We start from the raw sequence: 25511 nt of genomic DNA, 5'->3' as shown, positions 1-25511 counted from the left end.
AAGCAAAGTGATATATTGGTTTTGACAAGTTAGAAGCAGCTTCCCCTGGTTGGGCACAGTGAGGCGATCCTTTAGAGGACAAACTGTCTCTGTCAGAATCTGTCGGAAACCGCTTGAACTTGTCCTAGTGAACATAAAACGCAACAGGAAATCAAAAGCCCTGCTCTTTGTCCACTTCAGAGTTTTCCCCTGCTTACCCCCCCCAATCTATTGAAGCGAAGTTCACCTTCTACTGATGCCACATTTTCTCTGTGGTTACAGCGGTAAAAACATAAGTTATTAGATATTCAGCTGTAGTAAGAAAAACGCTGTAAACTTTAGATGCACTGCTTTTATAAAGCATATAAATGTAAAGTGCAGGGAATTAAAAGAACACAATTATAGTGGCAGGACTACTTACAAAGCTGACGGTTGATTCCGTGAATTCTGTAACAGCAAACAATATGGACCAATATTGGACTCTAATTCACCAAGACTAGCAAAAATTTGCACCATGTTTCCAACTGCATTTCTTTGTTTTCCTCAGTGGATGAAATTTACTCTGTGATGTGTGTGCAACAAGCTCTGAGAAACAACTTTTCAACACACAGAGTAAAGAATTGAAGGGTCAAGAATCTCCCCTCATACTGGTACTTCAGGCCAGGTCAGCACATTATCCTGCTAATCTGAGACTGTGGAGAAGTGATTAAAAAAAAGGAGGCCCAATGCCACCCATGAATGGACATACTTAACTTGAGCTGAAGAGCAGTTTGCTATTAACCTGAACCACAGGCACGGTTCAATGCTTTATATGTCTGTAGCTGTTGCCATTAAACGAAATAGCTTGTGTTGAGCTGGATACAACTGTCTGTGTGCTGATCCATAAATGTTTATAACTACACAGACTCCCAGCCTCTTCGACGTGATGAGCGAATTAAATGCCCTGATGACAGCCTATAATTCATACACACACACACACACACACACACACACACACACACACACACACACACACACACACAGACACACACACACACACACACACACACACACACACACACACACACACACACACACACACACAAACACAAGCCTTACGGTAACCATAACTTAATCCTAGCCTAAAACGTCTTCACCCTCAAAAAACCCTCTGAATGTGTGTCAGAATGAGAGCAAAGGGTACAATGTCCTCACTACATAAGGTTTAATAGTCAAACTGGTCCTCACAAAGACAGCAGTACACAGACACACACACAGGGCTGTCATGGTCAAGGTTTCGGCAGATATCTCCTCATGATTCATTCGTCGCAGCACTTGAATATCAAAAGGTTAGAACAGTCATATTCATATTTATTACTCAGAAACGTACTCAAGTGCTGTATCATCGGTCCAATATTTTGTGAAGTCTGTTTAAAGCTGAAATTTACTGTGAAGGAAACACCTGTTAATTCAGGTCAGATTTTCATCTTTGGGATCATTTTGGATCATCATTATAAAACCTGTCGTCTCCTCCTGCCTAATGAACTACTCCTGTCTTAGTCATTAATCAAGCTGTAATTATTCAGGTGATTTACCCTCAGATTTGCACCATTGTTCCATGGTAAATACAGGAACACACAACAAGCAAAGTGACCTTATTGTGCAACGGCCATAAAAGACCTTTATTACCCTTTACAAGGCAGACAGGATCATATCAAGATCCAAGAAAACTGTACACGACGGAGTAACACTGGGCCTCGACAGGACATTTTCTCCATGCCGTGACAAAATGCTTTTCCTAGAGGTGGAAATAAAGTGTTCTTAGTGAAAGGACACACAACTAGCAGGCTGATGTCGTCGCTGCCGGTGTGGCCGCTGTTGGCCTTCTGTCTGGTGTTTATCCCTGGGTGTGTCCGAGGCTGTTCTAAGCAGGAGTTTGCCTGCACTCTGGGGTCGTGTGTGCCTGAGGATCGTGTGTGTGACTTCACGGACAACTGTGGAGATGGCAGCGATGAGAAAAACTGTGAGTAAAGTAATATAAGAAAATACAAACAGTGTAGACTAGAGTAGAAAGTAAGAGTCAACAGATATATAGAGTATTTAATATGCTGCTCGCTGGTGTAAATGCAAGTGAAAACTAATTTTTTCCCCAGGATTGTAACCACGGAGAGAGAATTACCTCTCTGATGAGGGTTGAAATAGGTGAATATATATAGATATCCTCAATGTGAAATTATATATCTTTCAAAACCATTCAGCCTATTTCCAGCTGAAAAAAGTATTTTGCCCACAACTGTAATTTCAAAGAAACCATGCAATGCCTGTAGCTGTGACTGGGTAATGGAGGCTTGTTGTAAAGATGTCTGTTTTGTGTTATTAGCTTTTAACGATTAGGAAATTAGGTCATTTAGTCTTTCTTATCCCACTTTTATATTTAATGCCTTCGTAGGAACGGTGTTATAACATGTGACTGAGAATAACGGTTGAAATAATACAGTATTTTAATTTGCTGTTTATTCATTCATGGTAAAAGTATTGAACATTATTTCAACACAAATGGCTTCCAAATAAACTAAATTAATTAGATACAACGTATTAATAATTCATTGATATTGTTTGATTGACTCACACTTGGGCCCCTACAAGTACCCCTGGTATGATACTATACTTCTCTTTCAAAGTCCCCATAGGAACTTTGTAGCTTTGAAGGTGCACTGCTCTATATTACAAGTTGCTTTCTACTTTAATTTAAAAATATGAATGTATCCTCATCTTACCCATACAGCAATGCACATCTTTTAAAACAGGGACTTCCTCTTAATAATTGTTCTGTTTGAAGCTATAAGCCAGTGGTAGAGGATGTGTAATATATGTAACATATGTAAATCTGATTCCTGACTCGCATATCTCTGAAAATATGTGTTGTATATATTGTGTGTTGTATGTTTTACATACCCTTGTTGCACATTTAGCTATTAAATCAACAGGAATCCTTTTTTGGTTTCTAAGCTCTGCTGAATGAATCTTTACTGTGCAAGGAATCCAAAGCACAAATAATGGTGAAATACTGTATATTTGAAACACAGTGAAAGCAGCTGTACAGTTCTGAGTGTTATTATTTTCTATCGAAGGTTCCACATATAATAGGTATAACTTTGAGAAGGGGTTCTGTGACCTGAATCAAAGCTCAGAGACTTTTTCTGAATGGGCGAGAACAACTGAAGCCTCCGGACTCAAACACGACCACAGCAACACATCAGGTTAGAGCGTCTCACATTTGCCACATGGGACATTTTGAATGCACAAGCTCCAGCTTATCGTCTCTCATTTACTCCTGCAGCATATTTCCTGTCCTTGTCGCCCGATGGAGCAAACAGAACCACAGCAGATCTGATCAGTCCGGTTTTCAGACCCACTCAGACTTGTCAGGTAACTTTAGCATTAAGACAAAGCCATGATACACATAATATCAGCCGATGAGCCTCTGTTCACTCTTATCCATCAGATGAGTTTCTACTGTTATGTCGCGGCGACACATGGAGATCTTCAGGTCCTGGTCCAGACTCATCCTCTGGGTCAGAGCACAGTGACGTGGAAGAACTCAGTGCAACAGCAGATGGGAACATGGCTGCAGACAGTGATTCAGTTCTCCAGTAATTACAGTTTTCAGGTCTGTAATATTCAGAATTTACCACAATGAAGCTTTATATCGTTTTATATGGCGGTGCAGTGGTTAGTGGCCTCACAGCAAGAAGATTACAAGATATTGAATATGATAATTAAATAAAAGGCAGGCCAACAGTAACCTAAAGCACCAGAAACAAGGACCAATAAATGAAGTGATTAATACAAAATGTATTTATTGGCAAAAAATACGAAGACAGATTGGTTGACATGGTAAATCGTGATTTTATACAGTATTTATTATATTTCATACATTTCCTTAGAAATAAAGTCATCACAGCAGAAAATTGGCTGAACACCAGGAGCCGTTTATGTGTAGTGAGGGGGTACTGACCCAGTCGGACCCTTCAGACGCCATCTGGAGTTCGATGACGCCTTCTGTTTGTGTCCTTCTCACATCCTCAGTGTCGGCATCAACCTTCACCATCAGCGTTCATCCACTTCCTGTTTCAAAGACATTTTAACTAAGTGGATTTATTCACCGCTGTGAGTTTGGATGAGTTTAATTTCAGTCGTTTAACATAATGATCTGCAGTTTTTTCACCTATTAACTTTAAGATTTTCTTTATAACTTTGAGCATCTTTATTAAGATTAATGGAAATAAAAAATAAGATGCATTTTATTAACACAAAAACAGAAAATGTAATCTATTATAGCGCTGTTAATTTCTAAATGACTCCAGCTTTGTCTCTGAAGGCAACAGTGACTGGATCAGATAGAGAAACATGCTAGTTTGGCTAAAGTCCTAAATAAACACTGATGTAATGTACACTCATGTGCACATTATTGATTGTGTTACATTTATGGCCTCAAAGTCCAGTTTTGAAATAAATAAAATAAATACTAGCTGAGTCCATTTTTCCATCACACATGATGACATAGATCAGTCATAAATGATGGATTGTAAAACTCCACTTGTACAGATAAAGCTGTTGTGTGGACTTTGATATTATATTTATTTATCTTTTGTGTTATCTTAAGTACTAGTTTCTATATTTTGAACTTTATTCCTGCATTTTAGTTTTTATTGTTTGTTTTGTGGAAAAACACTTAGTTGTCAGAACTGCTGTACAAGAAAACATTTCAAATATAGAAAAACAAAATAATGTAGACAAATTGTGTAGAAAAATAATAAAAAGGTGACTGACTGAATGATATGATGAAGGTTGTCTCTGCACCCATACAGGTGGTTATTCGAGGGGAACTTTCAGCTGAAGGCGAAGCCTCCGAGGTCCTCGCCATCGACGACTTATCCTTCAGTCCCGGCTGCCTGACTGCGCCCGGTACTGCCACCATTAATAACATCTCACTACACAGACGGGGCGAGTTCAGCCCTTGACATTTTGAAATATCGCCGCACATAAACAGACTGCCACACACTTGTTTTGAATACTGATAACAGAGGGTCGACACTAAAGCACCCAGGACGGGATTCATAACAGAATAACTGAATCATTAAAATAGTGCTTACCACTCTGAATATGGAGCCGCGATCTATGGGTTTATTTATGTGCACTGTAGTGCGCTGCCTGCAGCTCAGTGATGAATATGATCTACTTGAGCATATTGGCTGGGAGTGTTTGATAAAGCACAGTCCACTTGGCGTTTTGAACAGTGTTTCAACATGTTGCCTTGGTGATATATAGCTTTTTTACCTGCAGGCACAAACTACAGCATCTTTGCAACTGCTTTTATTCATCTGGTAAAGGACCATGTGCCTGTTCTCTCATACAGGTGATGACGCCTCTTTATGGATTGGCTCATTTGGGATACAGTCTGTTGACATTAGCTTATTTTAGGTCTCTTTTCCAGATGGGGCGTCAAAGTTACTCTGATTGCAGATCGGCTCCAGAGGCAGAACGAACGTCAGTGGAATCAGTTCGATGTCGATAGTTGGAACCGAAGCATCAAAGTTTGTTATAGATTTTTGCTGAATGATGAGCTTGAACTCCAAAGTATTTTTTAGTGAATATATAGTTTTGAATATTCAAATAGTTCCCACACGCTCATTTGTTTATGAATGACAATGGAAGGTAACAATGAGGTATTTAGTGAAAGTTCCTGCCCAGCACCAAAAAGGATACAGACAAAGTTAGCAGCTAACTGTTAAATACAGTGGGGCCTTTAGGAGATAGATATTTCCCTCTGGAGGTGGTGGAGACCAAAACAGAGCTAAAAGAAGATAGACAAATTGGACTAGTGATGTTGTATTTGTATTTTTCCATTTTTGTGATAAGAGCTCTCAGGTGTAAAGTAGGTAAAATGAGAACACTGTGATATGTGAAGCAGGCTTAGTCTATCATGTCTATGTGGACGTCACAGGTCAGGACGACACTTTGTCCCTTCGCCTCCATCTGTCTTTTGCTCCCCAGAAATATCCCTGGCCTGTTAGAAAATCTGGTCAATCATATCGAAAACATTAAACCCAAAAACTGAACAAAGGTTTACGGGGCAAAAGCTAGTTAAAGCTACATGGGAGTCTTTCCGCCCGCAGCTCCATATGACCACATCATCTTTTATTGTCAAACGCCAATCCTGGAGAATTCACCAATGGGTTCCACATTAAAATACCAATAACGCTTTACTGCACAGGGCCGGGTTTAATACGTATGGAACATCGATACAGCCCGGCCTGTACCTGTGGAGGGAGACACTGATAGTGCTTGATATGTGGCCCACATCTAATATTGCTAACTACATGCCATAATGGTCACTTACAGAGAATTCTTTATGTCCTTTATTGTTCACCCCATCACCCACATGGCACATCAATTTGTTGAACTGAAATATTGGGTTCACAGCATCGATGAATGTAGACTTAATTGCACTGTCGCAGATAATGACAATGTAAAAATTAAATACTGAACTATAATTAAATGGATGCAGGGCAAAAATAAGTCAACGACATGTTATTGTAAATTATATTTCCAGCCAAAGTTTTACGCCTCTTCGACACCTTTCATCATAATTCACACTCTTTGCATGTGTGAGTTTCTCCGAGGGTGTTTGCATGTCTGCGTATGTGCGTTCTTTTATGTGCCTGACTTATATTCCCAGTGGACTCTGTCAGGCCAGGTCTTGTCTGATTCATTTCTCACTAATGGATTGAATATCTGTAAATAATGTGAAATACTGCTTTCATTTCTGTTTTCAGTCTTATATTCGGCGCAACTTCAATCTGATCAGACGTCTCCACAGACATTTTTACTGAAAATACCTCTTTTGGTTGTGTTTGATGCTTGTTTCACTGTCATTGGAAAACATATTTTCAATTGGCCGATAGAAAGCCATTTAAAATCCATTTCTCCATGTAAGCAAAATGAAATTGAGCTTGTTTAAGAGTCTTAGATGCACTATTGATCAAACTATCTGAACTCGTAATGACAAAAACTTTCAGGAGTCATTGTTTGAACACTGTAAGGTTTCTATCTGTTGGATCTACATTTGATTTAATATCTATCATTTCATCTGAATACTGAATACTGTAATACCAATACTCTTTATTTTTCATTGATAGAGAGCAGTGTGGCCCCACCGCCGGTCTGCCCTCCCTCGTGGTTTGACTGTGGTGGTGGGACGTGCATCATGGGAAGCAAAGTGTGTGATTTCACCCCAGATTGTCCCCACGGAGAGGATGAAGCCAGCTGCCGTAAGACAGAAACCTCGTTGCCAAGTAACACATTCAAATAATCCACATTCCATTAGTGCTCTTGGCCGTGAGCAGTGTGGTGACTTATAATCATCTGTCTGGAGGTCGACAACGGTTAAAGACACATGCGGAGATTTTTATTACCAGTATGAACCCAGAGTTCAGAGAAATTTAAAAGGAGAATGTGAAAACTTTATCTAAATGGTAGATACAACTTTCCACTCAAGGTCTTGTGTTTAATTTCCACCTAATATATTTCTTTATATCGCATCCTCATTAATATTCATCATAGAGACATAGAAACGCTTCCAGATATTGTGACAATCATTTAGTTTTTATGTTATGACCCCCAATTTAAATTATTTAAATTTAGTTTTTTGTCTGTTTGGCATAGTAGAAAGGCCCAAATGCTACAATACCCATGAGCATTGGCCTCCATTATTGAAAAGTGTTTTGTCACTGGATTTGTAAACTAAACAGTGCCATAGCTGCAAATATTAATGCAATATTGACCCTGAATTCACAACACTGCTTCTGCCTGAGGTTGGCAGAATATGTGACATATTTTTTGATATTGTGATTGGAACTTTTATGCCTTAAAAGTCAAAATTAGTAATACTAATCAGAAATAATAACCTAATCTGCTGAAGTGGATAATGACGCGATTGAAATCTCCACAACAACCACTTTTAAACACTGTTGTGTGGTTGTAGATCTAACTGCTGCTTCAAAGGTCACAAATGAAACTGGTTTCTTTCCTCTACCCTTTCAGCCTCTGAGTGTGACTTTGAGGACGGGCCTGGCGGCTGGTACGAGCTCACCCTCGGCGACGGCTTTGACTGGGTCAGGGGCTCCTCTGAGGAGGTGCCCACCGAGGACCACGGACACCCACCACCTCTGGACCACTCCACAAACAGCACCAAGGGTGAGGAAACCACACACGTAGAGGGAGCGACGCCAAAATGTGCCGCATGGCGTTTATCTGTCAGTGGAATAATAAGAACGAAATGTGATGAGCTGATAAAAAGGATTTGCGTCCAGGGTGTTTGGTCCGAAATAACTGACAAAATATTATCTGCAGATTAAATCAAGGTTTAGTGGAAGGAAAGAAAATCCCCTTTTCTGTGTGTTTTCTGAGATAAGCCGTTGATGGGGGAAATGCTTTCCCAGCGTTCTGCACAATGGAAAGGAATTCGACATATACTGTACCCGGTCTGCTTATAAAACCATTCACTGAAATATATTCAATATACTCAATCTGAAACACCATTATTCTTTTCTAGATTTATGCACCACAGCATGTTACTGTATTTTATGCCTCATGACATCTCGATACTTTCCCTCCAGAATAGTCTTAACTCTTCCATGCTTGGGTTTTAACAGGAATTCTGTTGCAGGCGGACTCGGTGCAATCGTTTCAGCGGCACCACCATCTGTTGTTTTTGTTCTGTATGTTATATGAACATACTGTGAGACGATGCTGTGTTAGGTTCAGATCTGGAGAGCATCCCAGGCAGTAAAAAAAAGAAGTGATATTTTTTACTGCTCTCCTTTGGGTTCTGGGAGCATCGTGATGTGCTTCAAGCTTTGTGAAATGACACATATCCTGGAAGGAGGATTGTGTTTGGAGATTTAGAAAATCTCACTGCGACCAGCCAAGGACTTATCTGCTCTGCCTCCGTGCGCAGGTATGTGCTGGTGATCAAACAGGGCTCATTTGGCAGATATGCACCGGATATCAGCCAAGGAAATATTCAAACTCTTTCACACCATTACCTCATACTGTGCAGCTTTGGGCAGAATGGATCCATGCTGTTTTCACCCTGCCTGCCATAAAACCAGGTGTCATCTTTTTCTTTATAAAAAAAGTTTTAATGAGTTCTGATGAAGGCATGCTGCAAAGCCAGAAATACAGTAACTGTGCTTCTTCTTGTGGTTTGACGTGTTGTGTGGAATGAAAGCTTTTGACACCTTTGCAGTTAATAAACAAGCCTTGCCCCTGTCCTCTCACACGTCTCATTGCCATGGCGACCACAGACAACTGGATATATTTTCTTTGTCCCACAATTCTAAATACACATTACATGCTGTAAAGTATAAAAAGTCCCAGTGGGTGAAATCTTTCTGAGTAGATGAATTTGAACCATGTGGCAACAACAGTGCACAGAGGCATTTAGCTGAATAGTAAATGAACCTGCCGACTGTCAGCTTCCATAACAGTCCTGATGTTTTTTTTAAAAGGTGACTCTCTGGCTATCTCAGATTTGCGTCAGACCTTGAATATGGTTTAAATATTTATTCTCGTCTCACTCACTGCAGGCCACTTCATGTTCATACTGAAGAACAGCAGCAGCCTGCATCCGAGAGCTGTTCTCAGAGGACCCTTGTTCCAGCAATCCGCCTCTGGATGCACCATGACCTTCTGGTGAGAGTCACTCTGCAGCCGGGCCTCTTCCCCCAACGTTTTGTAAAAAAAAGTTCTTCGACATGACTCCTCGTTTTATCCGGAATCATCCTATCCATAGATCACCCTGCAATTTTAGACCTTTTTCCATTTGCAGACTCTCCGCTTCGATGTTTTTCTTGATCTTTCTCCGGCTCTTTCACACATAACTTCACCTGTCTCAGCTCTGCTCCCTCAGCAGCTCTCTTACCTCGCACTCACACACGATCAGAAGATATGTATCCGAATCCATCACGTTTTGACAGTTTAATGGCCTCTAAAGTTTATGTCAAATGACAGATTAAATCCCCCCCCGGGTGTTTGCAGGGGTAACTCCTGGCAGAAAAGTGCCAGAGGTTTATAAATTTCCAGAAAGCATATGCATTATCCCAAGAGCAATATGTCTTTGATTTACAGTTTCTGATCTAAGGAAGACCTCTCAGAAGCATAATTCCACAAAATGCTCACGTCGCTCTGCTGGAATATTATTGTCAGTGAATTTGTTTTGCTTCCATTCTCTCCCTCATCTCCTTCAGGCATTACAACTCAGGCATTTCTGTGGGGGCCGCCGACATGTACCTTCGAATCAACGGAAGCCACGACAACACAGTTATATGGAGATCCCTGTACGACCAGGGAACCCAATGGAACCAGGTGACGGTGCAGCTGGGACGCATCACCCAGCCCTTCCAGATCTCTCTGGCGAAGATCAGCCTCGGCGGGTTCGATGGCGTCACCGCCTTGGACGATATCACCTTCAAAAACTGTTCGATGCCCCAGGCGGTGGCGGAGTGTCCCCCGCACACACATTTCCACTGCGTGCGCACCGAAGTGTGTGTGGAGCACCTGCAGCTGTGTGACCTCGTGGATGACTGTGGGGATGGATCAGATGAGGAGGGATGTTGTGAGTGTCTCGTTTATTCCACTGAGAGTTATGATATACCACAAACTGAAAAAAATATGAGTAATAATACTTATTACATTCAAATTTTGTATGAAACTTGAGTAAATCAGTTACTTTCTTCCACACTTCTCTGATTCTAGTAAAATTCCTTTTCTGTCATGTCTCCCAGCCCCAAAGCTTCAGTGTAACTTTGAGCACGGCCTGTGCAGCTGGAAGCAGGAGCAGAGTGGAGGGGATGTGTTTGACTGGACTCACACCCAAGGCCCCACGCCGTCCTTCAACACGGGGCCCTGGAAGGACCACACGCTGGGCACCAGCGACGGCCACTACCTCTACATCGAGTCATCCGCCCCCCAGGAGTTCAAGGACACGGCGGTGTTGCTGAGTCAGGTCTTCCAACCCATCCTCCAGCGCGACAAGGACCCCTCCAAGTCCCGGCACCACTGCGTTTTTCGTTTTCATTACCACATGTATGGATCCCACGTGCTCTGCCTGGGAGTGTACATGAGGACCACCTCCACAGGCCGAGGTCACATGCTGTGGGTACGATATGGAGACCAAGGAAACCTGTGGCACAGGAAGTCTCTCTACCTCAACAGTGCTCGGCCTTTCCAGGTAACTAATCCCAGGATAAATGTGATGCTCCAGGAACTGATGCAAAAGAGGACATTTTATCTTTTTTAGTGTGTTTAGGCCTCCGATTTTTTTAACAGAACAATTTTATATACTTCCACATTGTGTTCTGTTTTGAGTCTTATCCTGGTCTTGTTCAAACATTGACATGGATAGAGATACCTATTTTTTTCATGTGCCCGTTAATATGATACTGATATTAGTATTTTGTACTGACCATCATCCAGTCCTATTTTAAAAGCTGACCATGCTTTGAAACTACTAGACACGTATCTGTTAAAATAATGCAGTTGATTCTGAAACGCAATGGAATGTAATGCAGGCAAAAAGATGTAATCTTTACTTTTGACACTACAATATTATTTGTAGTCATATGACACCCCTCTGAAGGATTTCCATGAAGTCACCTTGAATGTAGACAGACATGGAGACATGAGCTTCAGATAAACATAGTTTCCTGCCGGGCAACAATAATAAGAATTTGTATTTTACTCCAGCAATGTGTGATGAAGCTCCGTTTAATAGCTTCACTGCTCAAAACCGATGCCTCGAGATATATGTTCTGTCATCACTCATAAGTGAGTGTGGCTTGACAAGCAGTTAAAGACTTTTCCTCCATTGTGGCTTTTGAAGACAAGAGCTCGATTTGTCAAAAATAATTGACTGCAGAAGTGCTAATAGTGAAGGAGTTGAATTAAATACAGTCTCAGGCTGATCCATTTGCTTGCACACTGGAAATGACACAGCAGAGTGATTTAACATGAAGATCGTCAGTTGCACCAACATACTCCCTTTGAATTTGCACTGAGATTTAATGGAACCACAACTAAGCATGTTCAGAGCCACTAAAGAATCAAAAGGCAACAATAAGCTGCAAAGCATTAGAGTTAATTCAATTCCTTCCAAGACGGTAACGGTTGATTAATGGCACAGTATTCAAAACCCTGTCTGCTTTGTTCTGCAGTCTACATGTGCAGCAGACTTCTCTGCAGTAGCAATATCAGCAGAAAACATTATCTCACACCACTTTGAAGGATTTTTCTTGGAAGCTAATATCAGACTTTATTCGTTCAATATCTCCAAATAACGTCCTCCTTGGCAATGACGCAGAGCAAACAAGCCAAGTGACTGCTGACACAACTCATCCGATGCAATAGCCTTTTAGTCAATGATGTGTTGCTTTGGAAAGCTGTTATCAAACTTAAAATTCAGGAACCGTACCGATGCTTACTGGCAAAGCAGCGAGTGAGAACATATTGTGATATTTTTAAGGTGATTAATGCGATGGATAGAAAATCCATTCAGACACCCAGGGGACTTTGTGAGGAGGATATAATCGTGTATTGTGGCATTTGAGAAACCTTAATATCAAACTTAATGATGTTATAAAAAAAAAAAAAGATTAAATTGTCAGTTGGCTTAATATTTTATCCCGGAATCCAAATACAAGATCACAATGTATTCTAGTGAAATGACAGAGGTTCTATAGATGTTTAGAGACCAATCAGTTTGAAGAAATGAAGCTTGCCCCTGTACACATTGGAGATTATTGTAATTATGTGAAATCTAATTTAAAACAACAAATAATCGGTGGACTTTAATCTTGCTCAGTCTAAATTTACGTCACCTCGTTCCTTTTCACTTTCCTTGTCGTCAGATTTTGATTGAAGGTACAGTTGGGGATGATTTCACTGGAGACATTGCTATCGATGACCTTTCCTTCCTGGACTGTGACGTGTATGAAGGTAAACGGGAGAAGAAAAATGGACAAGATTAGGACTTTAGGACAATTTTCACACCACTGTTTGTGTTTCCACCTCCACTGTTGATTTGTGTTTTAGGGGAGCTCCCCATGCAGAATACCACGACCCCCGCAGTGACCACTCCGGCCCCCACAGTCCGGCCCCACAGCTGCCCCGATGGAGAGTTTGTGTGCGGGGCTGATGGGGAGTGTGTTCCCCAGAGCAAAGAGTGCGACTTCAGGCCCGACTGCTCCGACAGCTCCGATGAATTAAACTGCGGTACAATGACTTTTTCTGTACTTTTTCAAACCATAATAATTCAGTGGGTTTTGGTCGTATCTACTGATTTATCTCTATCTTACTCCAGTGAAGGAACTGTGCGATTTTGAAGGAGGTGACACGTGTGGTTGGACGATTGTCGACCCCCCCCTGGTCCCAGTCCATGCATTTCGCTGGTCACCTGATCAAGGGGAGAGCATTCACGACGGAGAGCAGTACGATCGTCCCATCATTGATCACACCCTGTGAGCACCAACAACACTGATGATGGTGATATGGAGCTGAATCAAAGGGTCAATTAATCAAGTGGCTGATTGAGAAAAAACTAAATTGCACTTACTTTCCCTTTTCACACAAGAATGCCAAATATTTGCAGGTTCCAGCTTCTCAGAAAATGTTAAATTGATGCAAGTAAACTGAATGTCTTAGGGTTTGACTCTAAAATACGATGTTAGTGTTCCAGATATCGTAAAGGCAAAGTGATTCATGTGATCAGTAGGAAGTAAGAAAGAAAGAAAGAAAGAAAGAAAGAAAGAGAGAAAGAAAGAAAGAAGTGTCTACAGTCTAGACGATTGGGTCGTTCATAAATTCAAATTGGATAATCTTAAATCATAGCACATATTCCTCTTTCCCTAAATTGATCACAAATAAAGAAGCTAAATAACAGCTAAGGAGAAAGAGTAGAAAGTAGAAAAATGTGCATTATCTCTTTTTCATTTCACTAAAAGCAAAGACATTTTCAAAAACTTGAACTGTGAGGCTGAAAGAGAGTAAGGCCCATTTATATAGACAGACAGTGATCTGATTGTCCTTATCTATGTTTTATTGACTGGACAGTGCGAGCAGAAGACGGCGGTGAACCTTGACCACTACGTTTCAGTCATTCCCCCCCCCCCACAGCATGAATTGCAGACGCTATCTTCTTTCATAACCTGGCTGCAACTCCTCCTTCCTCAATCCTTCCGCCCACCCTTGATTGGCTCGCAATCGATAAGCCCATGGGTGAAAAGGCAGGGGGGGGGGGGCTAGACCTGTGAATTTAATAAAGTGACCTAAAAAAGGGGTTGAGGCAGACATACTATATACATTTAAAAAACAATCAATCTGACCTGTTTTGACAAAGCTGTACAACACACTACAATCTAAATCTAAAATCCCCTGCCGCACTCACAGTTTGAGGACATAATCAAGATATGGTCCTTTATTTCCTGTCGTTCCTGTGATAGAGGCACCCCTGATGGTTGGTATATGTATGCAGACAGTTCAAACGGCTGCTATGGCCAAACCACTGACCTTCTGACCCCCGTCATCTCCTCCACCGGGCCTTACTGCACCCTCGTCTTCTGGTACCACATGAGCGGATTCACTGTGGGGTCACTGCAGGTGAGCAGGGCACTCGTTTCAGGTGTCGAGCATCGGGGTCAGAATTGAATTGCAGACATGTACATATTTCATTTCTATTGTTCTCACAATATCTGCAGGTGCTGCTGAAATACAAAAACGTCAGTCATGAGGTCTGGTCTCAGACAGGTAACCAAAGCAACAGATGGAGACGAGGAGAAGTGTTTTTGGGCTTATCTAACAACTTTCAGGTCTGTAAATCCTTTGTGTTGCTTCGAATTAATCACAGGAGGTTTCATGATCTTGTTCACACTATGATTTCCTCAATCAGTGATATTGTATAAAATGTCTTTATCTTGGTTGTTCAGTATGAGTTCATTAGAGGACATATGGTGCCATAGTTAATAACTCCAGAGAAGTCTGGCCACCATTTACACAAAAAAGAATGATGATGGTGGGTCATGGAAACCAAATTCATGCTTTTTCTGGCACAAGACTCACTCAGAAATATATGAGTGTTAAATTAAAAAAGGAAGGGGCAGCTTGATTAACATCAAATACTCATTATGGAGGCTGGGAAATAATATCTATCCATCGGACAGTAGCAGACTTTGATTAGACCCTCTTTACCTCATGAACGGCCTCATTACTCATCTGTTGGACCTTTTTCAGCGTATTTATTTCATCCCAACATACAGAGATTAACACATTATAGGGCCGGACTTTATATATAATGTGAAAAGCGTCTTTGTCACAATACGTATTCCAAGGGCAGTTTCTTAGACGACTGTGTACATCAGTGTAATTGGCTTAATTTCAATCACGCCAGGCTAAATTGGACAGGCAGACTTGATGATCAATGATGAATTGATTGAGTCTAATTCAGTCTAATGAGTCTTAACTTGTGTGTGACAGTAATCAGATTTGCGATCCCCTCACGGTGTCGGTCTGCCGAGGTTACTCCAGGTCGCTGTGACCACACACACTCAGAGGCTCTTGTTTCAGTGTTGTGTCTGATCGCATTAATCCTCGACTCTGGAGTCAAAACAATGTGATTATGCTCACGTGACTGACAGGAGTTGAACTTGGGTTTGTTGTCCTTTGCCAGGTGGTGTTCAGGGCCCAGCGAGGGATCAGCTACATGGGCGATGTGGTGATAGACGATGTCGGCTTCCTGAACTGCTCCCCTCCGCTTCCTCCAGATCAACCATGTGCACCCGAGCAGTTCGCCTGTGCCAACGGCTTCTGCATCCCTCAGGACAACCTGTGTGACTTCATCAACCACTGCGGAGACAGCTCTGACGAGAACCCCTACATCTGCAGTGAGGCCTCCTCTAATGGCCGACTGACGATACAGCAGAAAGATTAAATTCCAGATAACTAGACTGAATTGATTGTTTTTTTCATCGCTGTCTTTTTTAGAGGTCTTCAGTGGACGCTGCAGTTTTGAGTTTGACCTCTGCTCCTGGCGCCGGTGCCGACAGGGTGACTTTGATTGGCTCATCAAAGCGGGCAGACGTCCGACGATTGGCACCGGGCCGTCCAGCGACCACACCATGAGGGACCCCTCGGGACACTACCTCTACCTCGAGAGCTCCTTCCTCTCAGTTGGAGATGTCGCTGTTATATCAGGACCTCTGCTCAGCCGCAGGAGCTCAGAGTGCAAGGTAAGATCAAGGTCAAAGGGCAGAAGGCAGGGGTAGATATGAATTAGAGATTGGGAAGTGAAAGGATTCGATCAGTGCATCGAGATTCAGTGTTCAAACACTATTTGACTTCTGAGCAAGGTTGTAAATCATCAGCAAATGTTCACAGGGGTGTGTTCAACACAGGCAGTAAATTATACCTACTAGAAGTCAAGTAGGTCTTTGAAAAGACAAATTTATGTTGGAATATTTATCCATACACGTATTTCAATGGTTTGAACCTGTGTGTTGTACTAGAAGGAATTTTCAAATTTCACTTATGGCCAATTTAGTGTGTGTGTGTGTGTGTGTGTGTGTGTGTGTGTGTGTGTGTGTGTGTGTGTGTGTGTGTGTGTGTGTGAGCGCGTGCGCGCGCCCGTGTGTGTCCTCCATGCCTGTCAGCCTGATGCTCCACTGGGAAAGATCTCTTGATTGACTGCCCGCTTTGCTCTGCGCCTCATATCTGTCTAATCCCACTCCCGACCTGTCAATCATTCATGCAGTCGGCAAAAGGCTCCAATTAAAGTGGAGGAAGATCTGAGGGGTGGGGGGGTGGGGGGGGGGGGGGGGGTGGGGGGGGGGGGGGGGGGTGGGGGGGTGGGGGGGGGGGGGAGGAGGAGAGAAGGACTGGCTGTCTCCACGCTGAGATGAAGGGGGTCGTCGGGCTGTTGTAGCTCATGAACACGCTTCTATTTGAAGAGGAAACCTACAAGAGATAACGCTGCCAGACCAAAAACATTTCTCAAAGTCTGGGGCAGAGGAGAAAAGTGCATCAATCAAGTCACACGATTAACACTGAGTCGATGAATCTCGGTATTCTTCATTACAGCAGAGGTAAAAAAGGGCTATTTTTTTCAGGTACTTCTCATTTTGTGTCCCAGATGCGTTTCTACGTCCACATGTCGGGGGACGGCATCGGGACCCTCAGCCTGTTCAGGAAAAGCGAAGGAAAGCTTCATCCTCTGCTCAACCTGACGGGAGACCAGGGCAACTACTGGCAGATGAGGGAGATCCTGCTGAACCACACCAAAGACTTCCAGGTCGTGTTCGAGGGGAGAGTGGGCCGGAGCTGGAAGGGCGACATCTGCCTGGATGACATCACTTTCTCTCCGGGGTGTCTGCTCACCTCCTCAGATCGATTAGAGGACAACCCTCCTGCGCCTCCTGCAGGTATAAACTCAACTGCTGTATTTAATTCAAGCTGAGCCCATGAAGGTGTTTTTGTGTTTTTTGTTTACTCTGCTTCATTTGTGCTCCTCTAACTATCCACACATTACCCAAAATGGATTTGCTTTAATCTTAGTGTCATCAGGTCAAATTTGTCCACTTTGTGATACGCCCCCATTCATCCAAGTAGGAGAGCAAACTTTTCTTTCTTTTTGCCTCTCCCAATTTTTACTTGATTTCGTTTCACAGCAGTTTCTCCTTGTTTTCTCAGGGAGCTTTGACGGGGTCAGAAACCATTTGTACAATATCATCGGCCTGTGAAGCCCGACGAGACGCTGAAGTACGTGTGCGCTGCTGCTGAGTAACAGCAGTAACCTTTAACGGCTCCAGTGCAAACTTTCACAGTGGCAGTTCAGTGACACAAAGACTTTAGGGCACTTTGCCTTTGCCAAACAATAATTATGGTAAACTGGCCTGGCTGGTTTGCACAGGAGTGATAATGACAAGTCAGTACATTTCTGCTAAAGACTTCAGTGAAGACCAGAGCGTCGCTGGATCAGATTAGCTTGCCAGGAAATAACGGCTTTTTAATTCTATTGTGACAAGGAGAGTGCCTGGGCTGCAGTCTTCCTCTTACCTTTATTTAATAACCATCTGTTTTCCTTTAGAACCAATTTCACACAAAGCTTTAAAAATTGTTGAGGGTGTAAAATAAACATGACTTTAGAGCCCAAAGTGCCAAATCTATGAATTTATAAAAGCTATTAAGTTACTTGGTCGTAGTTGATAAATACAGTTTGGATGACTTTCACTGAAACAATATACTCATATTGGCAATTAGAGGATTATTTACTGCTCCTCTTAATTTGAAATATGGCCATTTCATTACATTTTTATGATGCAAATGAAAAATAAATCTCAACAAATGTAATCACAAAGGACATTTGTCAGGTTGTCTAGAAATTGGGAACAATTAAACTTGAAAACAGTCTTGAATGATTGACTCTGAAAAACCTCTGAAGGATTTGTGTTTGTAAAAGGTGAAAATATATTTTTTTTTAAAGATATTTGGTAACATACTCACTTCTGACCAGCATCCAGTTTCAACCAGGATTTTGCTGCCATAAGAAAGAAAGGTGCTTTGAAAAATCATTGCCACATCATTGTCTGCATCTCAGACTATTCAACGATTACACATTTCTCTGCACCACTCACATTCTTTTACGAGGTGAATTAAAACAACGTCGTCTGATTTATTATCATTGTCATTGCAGATATTACTGCCCTATTAAAAGCATTGACTTTCTCTCGTATTGGATGCTGGAGAGAACACGGAGTTCCCTGAGCTGAAAGGGACGAGAAGCTGTGTGTCTCCTTCAAGAGTCTCCCTGTCGTTTAGAGCCGGACGAGCTGATCTTAAACAGCAGTGTGATGTGTTTTAATTTTCCTCACAGCCGTCTCTTCCCCTCAACTTGGTTCACTGACTCACTGTCTCCCTGCATTTGTCTGTATTCGTGCTTTCTGTGGAGAGCTTCCCTCCTGGAGAGCCGGAGTATTAATGGGTCTCCAGAGAGCGTTGCAGTTGGGCGGTCTTGCTGAGATCTAAAGGCAGGTCTGCATGTTAATGATGCCTCCATGTAAGCGCTGTAAATTAGGTTTACAGTTTATCATCGTACCCTCCTGCTCATCGGTTGCCTGGTGGCCACTGAAGTTCAAGTTGATGTTAAAGTTGAATGTGAATATGAAAATCTCCCACACGGGTGGAGTTTATTTCACCCCCCGGTTTTGGGGGTAATGCTCATGTTCAGCCAGTAGCGGATCTCTTCAGGTCCTAGTGCTGTTCTGCTTTTCCTGCCTGAGACTCGTTGTTGGATGTCTGCCTTTGTGATGTTGGCTGTTTCTTACTCTGTAGTCTGTGTAGTCCACCAATCCCGTGTCAGTGTTGCTGTGTGATGCCTCTTCCTCCCATGTATCTGAATGGGTCTGTAGAGAACAGGGCTTCTCTAGTAAAGTATATATTTTCAGCGTAGTGGCCAGGGCTGTGAGTCTGGGGGATGAAGAGTCATGGATGACGTGGAAACCTGCTTTCATTGATTTCGTTTTAGCAGCAGAACGTGTACAGTGCAGTACAGTACAGTACAGTACAGTACAGTACAGTGCAGTACAGTACAATACAATACAGTGCACTACAATACAGTACAGTGCAGTACAGTGCAGTACAGTGCAGTGCAGTAATACTAATCAGACCAAAGACAGCAGGAACTGTAATTATACACTGAAGCTCCACTGGGGCATCTCCCTCCACTGCTCCTCCACTTTGCATTATAATGTGTGGGCGGTGAGCCCCAGTTCACACTTAATGATTTCGCAAGCTCAGCATGTATAAATGTGTTTTATGCCAGTGGCGTGGTATATGCAGATTCCTCTATGCATGTAGACTAACTCCACGGGCAAATAAAAGAATATGGAGGCTTTACATTCAGCATGCATGGCAAGAAATGAATGAAGATACAGTTTAATTTATGAGTTGATAAAAGAAAATGAGTGTAAGCCAGATAAAATATGTACTCAGGGTTTAAGATTACATTTCAGATACCATAGGGAAAAAGAGAGCTCTACTTTGTTTTGCATCTTTCAATGTAAAAGTTGGATGACTTAGTTTAATAGTTTAATGTGAGTCGATCACCAGAGGGCAGTGTGACACTCTGGGTGACTGACCGACATACTGTATATCATTAGGGGGGAGGTGAGAAGGTCACACTGCTCACTGGAATATAAGCCATTCATTTATCCATATAATAAGATATACACTTCAAACAAGTCTTAGTTCACATAGTCACAGGTGAAGAACTGCATACGTAATGAGACCTGTTCTGAGAGAGGTGAAATATTATCATCTTCAAACGTTCACTTCCCTTCTTCTTGAATCCACCTGCAGCTTCAGCCGGGCTCCTCAGTCGGCGGTGAGGCGCCTTGGCTTCGCGGTCGGGAGCTGTGGCTTCCTGGCTTTTCTCTGTGCCTTTGTTGGGGCACATTGCTTCTGGTCCTGTGCATCTGAAGAGGAACAAAGGATTAGAAGGGACTTATAGCCCTTTCTCTGCTTTAATTACAGGGACCACCCCTCTTCATCACGCCTCATGTACCTCTCTAACGCTTCTCAAAGCCGGGCACTGGCCCTGCTGGAATGCTTGGCACCAACATAAGCAGATTCCATCCCCTTCCAGCACCACTACCCGATGATACACTGATTTGGGCTCAGAGCCCAATGCTCTTTTGTCCTCTTAAGCCTCTTAAAGAGACCCTGATGCTACATGGAGATGGACTATGCCCACTCCTGAGTTTACTTCTGTTGCTCTGAAGTTCATACAGAGCTCTAGTGTTCTCCTGTTTAATCTGGAGCACACAGGAGTTGTTTTACGGGAAGAAAAATAGTGTTAACAAAATGTTTTATGAGAAAAGTTTGACAGTATGGGATGTCGGCTTGTGCGCTTTCATCAGATCAATGCCACTCTCATGTCTTTTATGTGAATATGACGCTGCAACTGGTGTGGTTAGCTGACACGTGTACATAAAACAAAAGTGTAAATCGATAGGAAGGTTCTTGTTGTAAGACTTTGGTTATGGTGCAAATTAAACAACTTGTTCATTTGTGAGCTTTAGAAGTGAGCGGCTAGCAAAAGCTCCATATTTAACAGATGTCAAAATGTGTCCGCAACATCAATCGACCATGTCCATAACAGGTGGTCTAAAAGATATTCCATGCGTGTGTCTTATTTTCCAGGCTCCTGTCCCTCTGGCTTCTTGCTGTGCGACAACGGCCGCTGTTTTCCATCAGGGCAGAGCTGTGACTTCATAGACGACTGTGGTGACGGCACAGATGAAAAGGATTGTGGGACTTCCTGCTCCTTCGAGAATGGCCGCTGTGGATGGAAGAGCTCCCTGGCCGATAATTTTGATTGGACGCTCGGCAAGGGGTCGGTCCAGGGCATACGGCCCCCGTACGACCACACGCAGATGGATGAAAAAGGTATGTGTTCACGATTGTCCCTTAAACCATCAAGTAATTAAACATAATCAATTTAAAAAATAAGCTGCTTACTGACTCAGTGTCCATTACTGAATCCCCATTATATTACTGAAGAAGTGCACTTTCCCTTTTGGGTGGTTTTGTGTAATCAGAATAAATGAAACTGAGCTGACTTTAAAAATCCCACGTGCTAAAGCCAAACTGCTGTGGTAGCTCTCCACCATGTTTAATTCATGCACTGTTTCAGCCACTTCAGGGACAAAATCAATGAGCTACTTCCCAGCATGTGAGTGTGCAGCAGGTGAGCCTTCTAGTGATTGATGCACGGTAGTTAGGGCAGTAACTGTTTCACAATGTGCACGCTAAAAAGCACATACACACACACATGCAAACAGCTGCTATGGAGGTGCTTCCTCTAAATGTCTTGAAATTATCATTCTACGGTTACCATAGTAACATTAAGAATTATTTAATGCTTCGGCAAACACACTTTGAGAGCTACTTTGTCAAAATTACAACAGAAGATCAACTAGTTTGTCTGTTTTGAGTGCAGCCAAACAACTACATAAATACTAAACCTGTGTGGAGATTGCATGTTCTCCCTGTGTCTGTGGGTTTTTCTCCAGCCACTCCCACTTCCTCCCACAGTCCAACGACATGTAGATTGGTGTTACGTGGATTTGAGACTCTGGGGTTTGTATTCAGCCTTCGTCCTGACCCTTCTCCTCCCTTTACGAGCTTGTCTGGACCAACAAACCCTGCACACTGGTTCCTGTGTCAAACGGCAGCGGACATTAGGAGACGAGTCAGAGATTACTCTGTGACCCCTGACCCTCACTCCCCCCCACCACACTGCTCTTGACCTTGCTATAATTTGTCACTTGCTGCAAGAGCTGCCCACATAGAGGAACATACCAATCCCTCGCTCCCTCGCTGTTGCTATTCTCATCCATCACTTCTTGTCTGTCTCTCTCCAGGTTATTTTGTCTATCTGGAAGCTACACCGATGGGACTGAAAGGTGATAAAGCTCATATCAGAAGTTGTGTTTGGAAAGAGTCAAGTGCCAATTGTAAGCTCTCCTTCTGGTACTACATTTCCCACAAGGCCTTGGGAACCATCCGGGTGCTGATCAAGGTAAACAGTCTGCAGGAGTGTGTTTAAATTCAGATATGCGTTGTCCCTGTTTGCACAGGGTCATGATGAAGAGTGATGAATCCCACTGACGCCACTATACTTTATGAAAAGAGCTTCGCGGACCTGCAGCCATCCATCTATCATGGTTACCATGGTTACACTCAGTCAGAAATATCTATTAGATTGACTGATAATGATAAATCATTCTAACGTCAACAGTAATCGCTTCATAATCGCTGTGCTGTCTACAAGATTTAGTAATCTGGTTTAAAAAAAAAAGAGTGGAGTGGCTGTCGATCTTTCTGCCACAGTTTGATCTACAAGGCATCTCTTAGGGATGAAGTGATGAGAGGTGAGTGACGGGGACCATGGTTACCCCTCCGCCCAGAGCAGCCCCACCCCACCATCTGGGAATACAGCGATCAGCCACAACAGAGAACTGGGTTTGATGCCGTGGCCGAGCGGTGTACACTGGTGTCAGTCCTGCTTGTCAGCTGGCTTCTTGCTTGTTAGCCGTTCTGCCTCTATCTATTTTATACACAGCCGACTTTCAGGGATTACGATTTCTGCATGAAGCTTTCTACCATTGAAATCCTGCTGGGATTGACTGCACCTCCTGCCTGTGGTCTGTGTGCTCTCAAAATCATTTAGCTTTATGAGTACACCTCAAAGTGCAGGAGAGCTGTGCACGAGCAGATTCGTTCGGTGGTGTGAGCGTGTCGTAAAAATGTGCGCGTCCCATTCTCACGTATGCGCAGCACGTGCAAGACCGCTAGTGTGTCCTTGTGTGTTTGGTTCAGTTTGCAAAACAGATCAGCAAGTTATGTAAATGTTATGCCCCCGTCGAGCAAGAATCTGCATGTTGTTACACTGAAGCTGTGTCGTGCTGCAGGCAACCGACTCCATGTTGTTACAGCTTCAGGAGAGAACGTCCAACATGGATTAAAGGTCCGATAGAGCCTCAAAGCAAAATGCATTGTTCTCCAAATACTTAAGTGAACCACAGTATTGTACTTTGTAGTACACATCTACATTTACTGTGTATCTTTATTACATATTATATTTATGGGTGCGCTATGGTTGTAAATACTTGCCAACTTTAAAGCTGAAAATAGTCTTGTTTGACTAAAGCCTACAATGTGCATGATTTTATTTTATCCTAAACTACAAAGACTATTTATTCTTTATTATTTATTATTCATCTCGGCCTATGAGGTTATGTTGTCATTACCGTCTGTCAGCAGTATTATTAAAAAATGACTTGCCCTTGATTTTTTCTCACTTTCTTTAACATGGCAAAAGAGGGTGTTGGCTTTGGAGGAGGTTTGTGTTATCTAGTTGCAACTTTAATGAATTAATATCTTAAATCACAACCTATGGGCTTCACTGATAAATGCACTACGCTGTTAGTTTTATTCTCCTTTTGCAATCGTGACGAAGACAGAAATATAGAACATTGCCAGCTCTGTGTTTTCAAGGTTCTGTCTTTGCAGAAACTCAAACGTAGCTCATATACTTACTTACCTGTGCATGAGGATTATGTATTTATTGATGTTGTTTTGAAGTTAATTATTGTACAAATACTCAAATACTATTATAATGATTGCACATCACAGCCTGGTGCAGACTGAATAACAATTTGCACCACATTCGAGCCCGGCTGCTTGATTGATTATGTGACTGTCTGCGAGGGAGGAGATGATGAATGCCCGTGGACCATTTTACGTGTTCACACATGAGTGGAAAATGGAAAATGTGGCCTTTTGAAGAAGGTCAGCTCTTCACATGAAAATGAGGCAATGGAATCAGTTACACAGACGGCGGGTGGTGAGTGGAGAGGGCGTCCTGTTAGATTTTTAGACATTGAGTGAAGAGTGCCTGAGACAGAAAGACACAGAAAACCAATATCGCGTTCCACCATCATGTCCCTATACAGTCTCACATGACACATAGGTGATGTTAAGTGCACGTTTGACCTAGAAGGTTCAAAGACATGAGCACTTACAGATTATTGCTTTGTGCGACATTCTGGAATTTTCATAACCTCCACGTTTGCTTTGGGTTAAAAAACGGCGACATAAACAAACACACATGTTCACCATCACGACAACATCCTCTGCAAGCAAATACGATACGAGCCACGTTTGAAGGTTGATTGAAGAACAAAGGGATTCGTGGTAATGATGCTAACAGTCCGAGGGGGTCTTGTGTTTTCTTTCCCCCCCTGTGAAGTTCACAAAGGGCTCGACAGACCTGTCCGTTCGGATCGCAGTGTCTGTGAACTGCTCTGAAGACTCATCACTCTGATAAGCGCCCTCAGCAGCAGAGTCATCTGGGTTTACAGACTCTCAGAGTGAATGTGGAACAGTGCAGAAGTCAGATATCAAATTTCCAGAACTGTTGCACGTGATGCGCCTGCATGCAAGTCGTGTTGATATATGCACATATCCAGTATTGTATTTGCCTCTGTCAGTTTATTCACATTAGATCTGAGGCAGTTTGCATTACTTGCTGTCAGATGTATTTTAAATCAGAATATTCTTACGGTGGTTGAGATAAATTACTTTACCATGAAGCTATATAACCTTCCATTAGCTCCCTGATACAGTTATATTTGGTGTAGTGGGTTCAACTGTGGCCATTATGGTGAGTCAAGCATCTGCCTGTCAAGCCAAAGAGAAGAGGTTCTACCCAAGGAAAACACGAGCATGACAAGACTGATCATTTAACGTAGACTTGATTTAAAGCACAGTCCTGTCTGGGAACAATATCCTGATGTGCCCCTTAATGTTGTAACGTTATTTAACTGAGTAGGAACAAGCAGTTGCACCACGAGTTGAAGGTGAGACGACAGGAAAACAGC

General features: G+C 42.6%; 1 protein-coding gene across 1 annotated transcript in view; it reads left to right on the top strand.

Moving 5' to 3' along the window:
• The first annotated feature begins 1707 nt into the window (after window positions 1–1707).
• The window catches only part of malrd1 (MAM and LDL receptor class A domain containing 1), a 38888-nt gene continuing 15084 nt past the window's right edge, over window positions 1708–25511 (top strand). The window contains exons 1-20 of the mRNA XM_034572882.1: window positions 1708–1981; window positions 3090–3218; window positions 3299–3387; window positions 3464–3628; window positions 4830–4926; window positions 7161–7292; window positions 8065–8217; window positions 9612–9717; window positions 10272–10639; window positions 10809–11254; window positions 12930–13017; window positions 13114–13293; window positions 13382–13538; window positions 14520–14676; window positions 14775–14885; window positions 15743–15956; window positions 16057–16301; window positions 17201–17489; window positions 21268–21513; window positions 22491–22648. Of these exons, the coding sequence (XP_034428773.1) occupies window positions 1810–1981; window positions 3090–3218; window positions 3299–3387; window positions 3464–3628; window positions 4830–4926; window positions 7161–7292; window positions 8065–8217; window positions 9612–9717; window positions 10272–10639; window positions 10809–11254; window positions 12930–13017; window positions 13114–13293; window positions 13382–13538; window positions 14520–14676; window positions 14775–14885; window positions 15743–15956; window positions 16057–16301; window positions 17201–17489; window positions 21268–21513; window positions 22491–22648 (3702 nt within the window). The 5' untranslated portion in view covers window positions 1708–1809. The remainder of the gene's footprint in view (window positions 1982–3089; window positions 3219–3298; window positions 3388–3463; window positions 3629–4829; window positions 4927–7160; window positions 7293–8064; window positions 8218–9611; window positions 9718–10271; window positions 10640–10808; window positions 11255–12929; window positions 13018–13113; window positions 13294–13381; window positions 13539–14519; window positions 14677–14774; window positions 14886–15742; window positions 15957–16056; window positions 16302–17200; window positions 17490–21267; window positions 21514–22490; window positions 22649–25511) is intronic.

The sequence above is a fragment of the Hippoglossus hippoglossus genome, chromosome 20, assembly GCF_009819705.1.
Source record: "Hippoglossus hippoglossus isolate fHipHip1 chromosome 20, fHipHip1.pri, whole genome shotgun sequence".
Taxonomy (NCBI): domain Eukaryota; kingdom Metazoa; phylum Chordata; class Actinopteri; order Pleuronectiformes; family Pleuronectidae; genus Hippoglossus; species Hippoglossus hippoglossus.
Note: the sequence above shows the minus strand (reverse complement) of the source record. Positions and strands in the feature narration are given on the sequence as shown.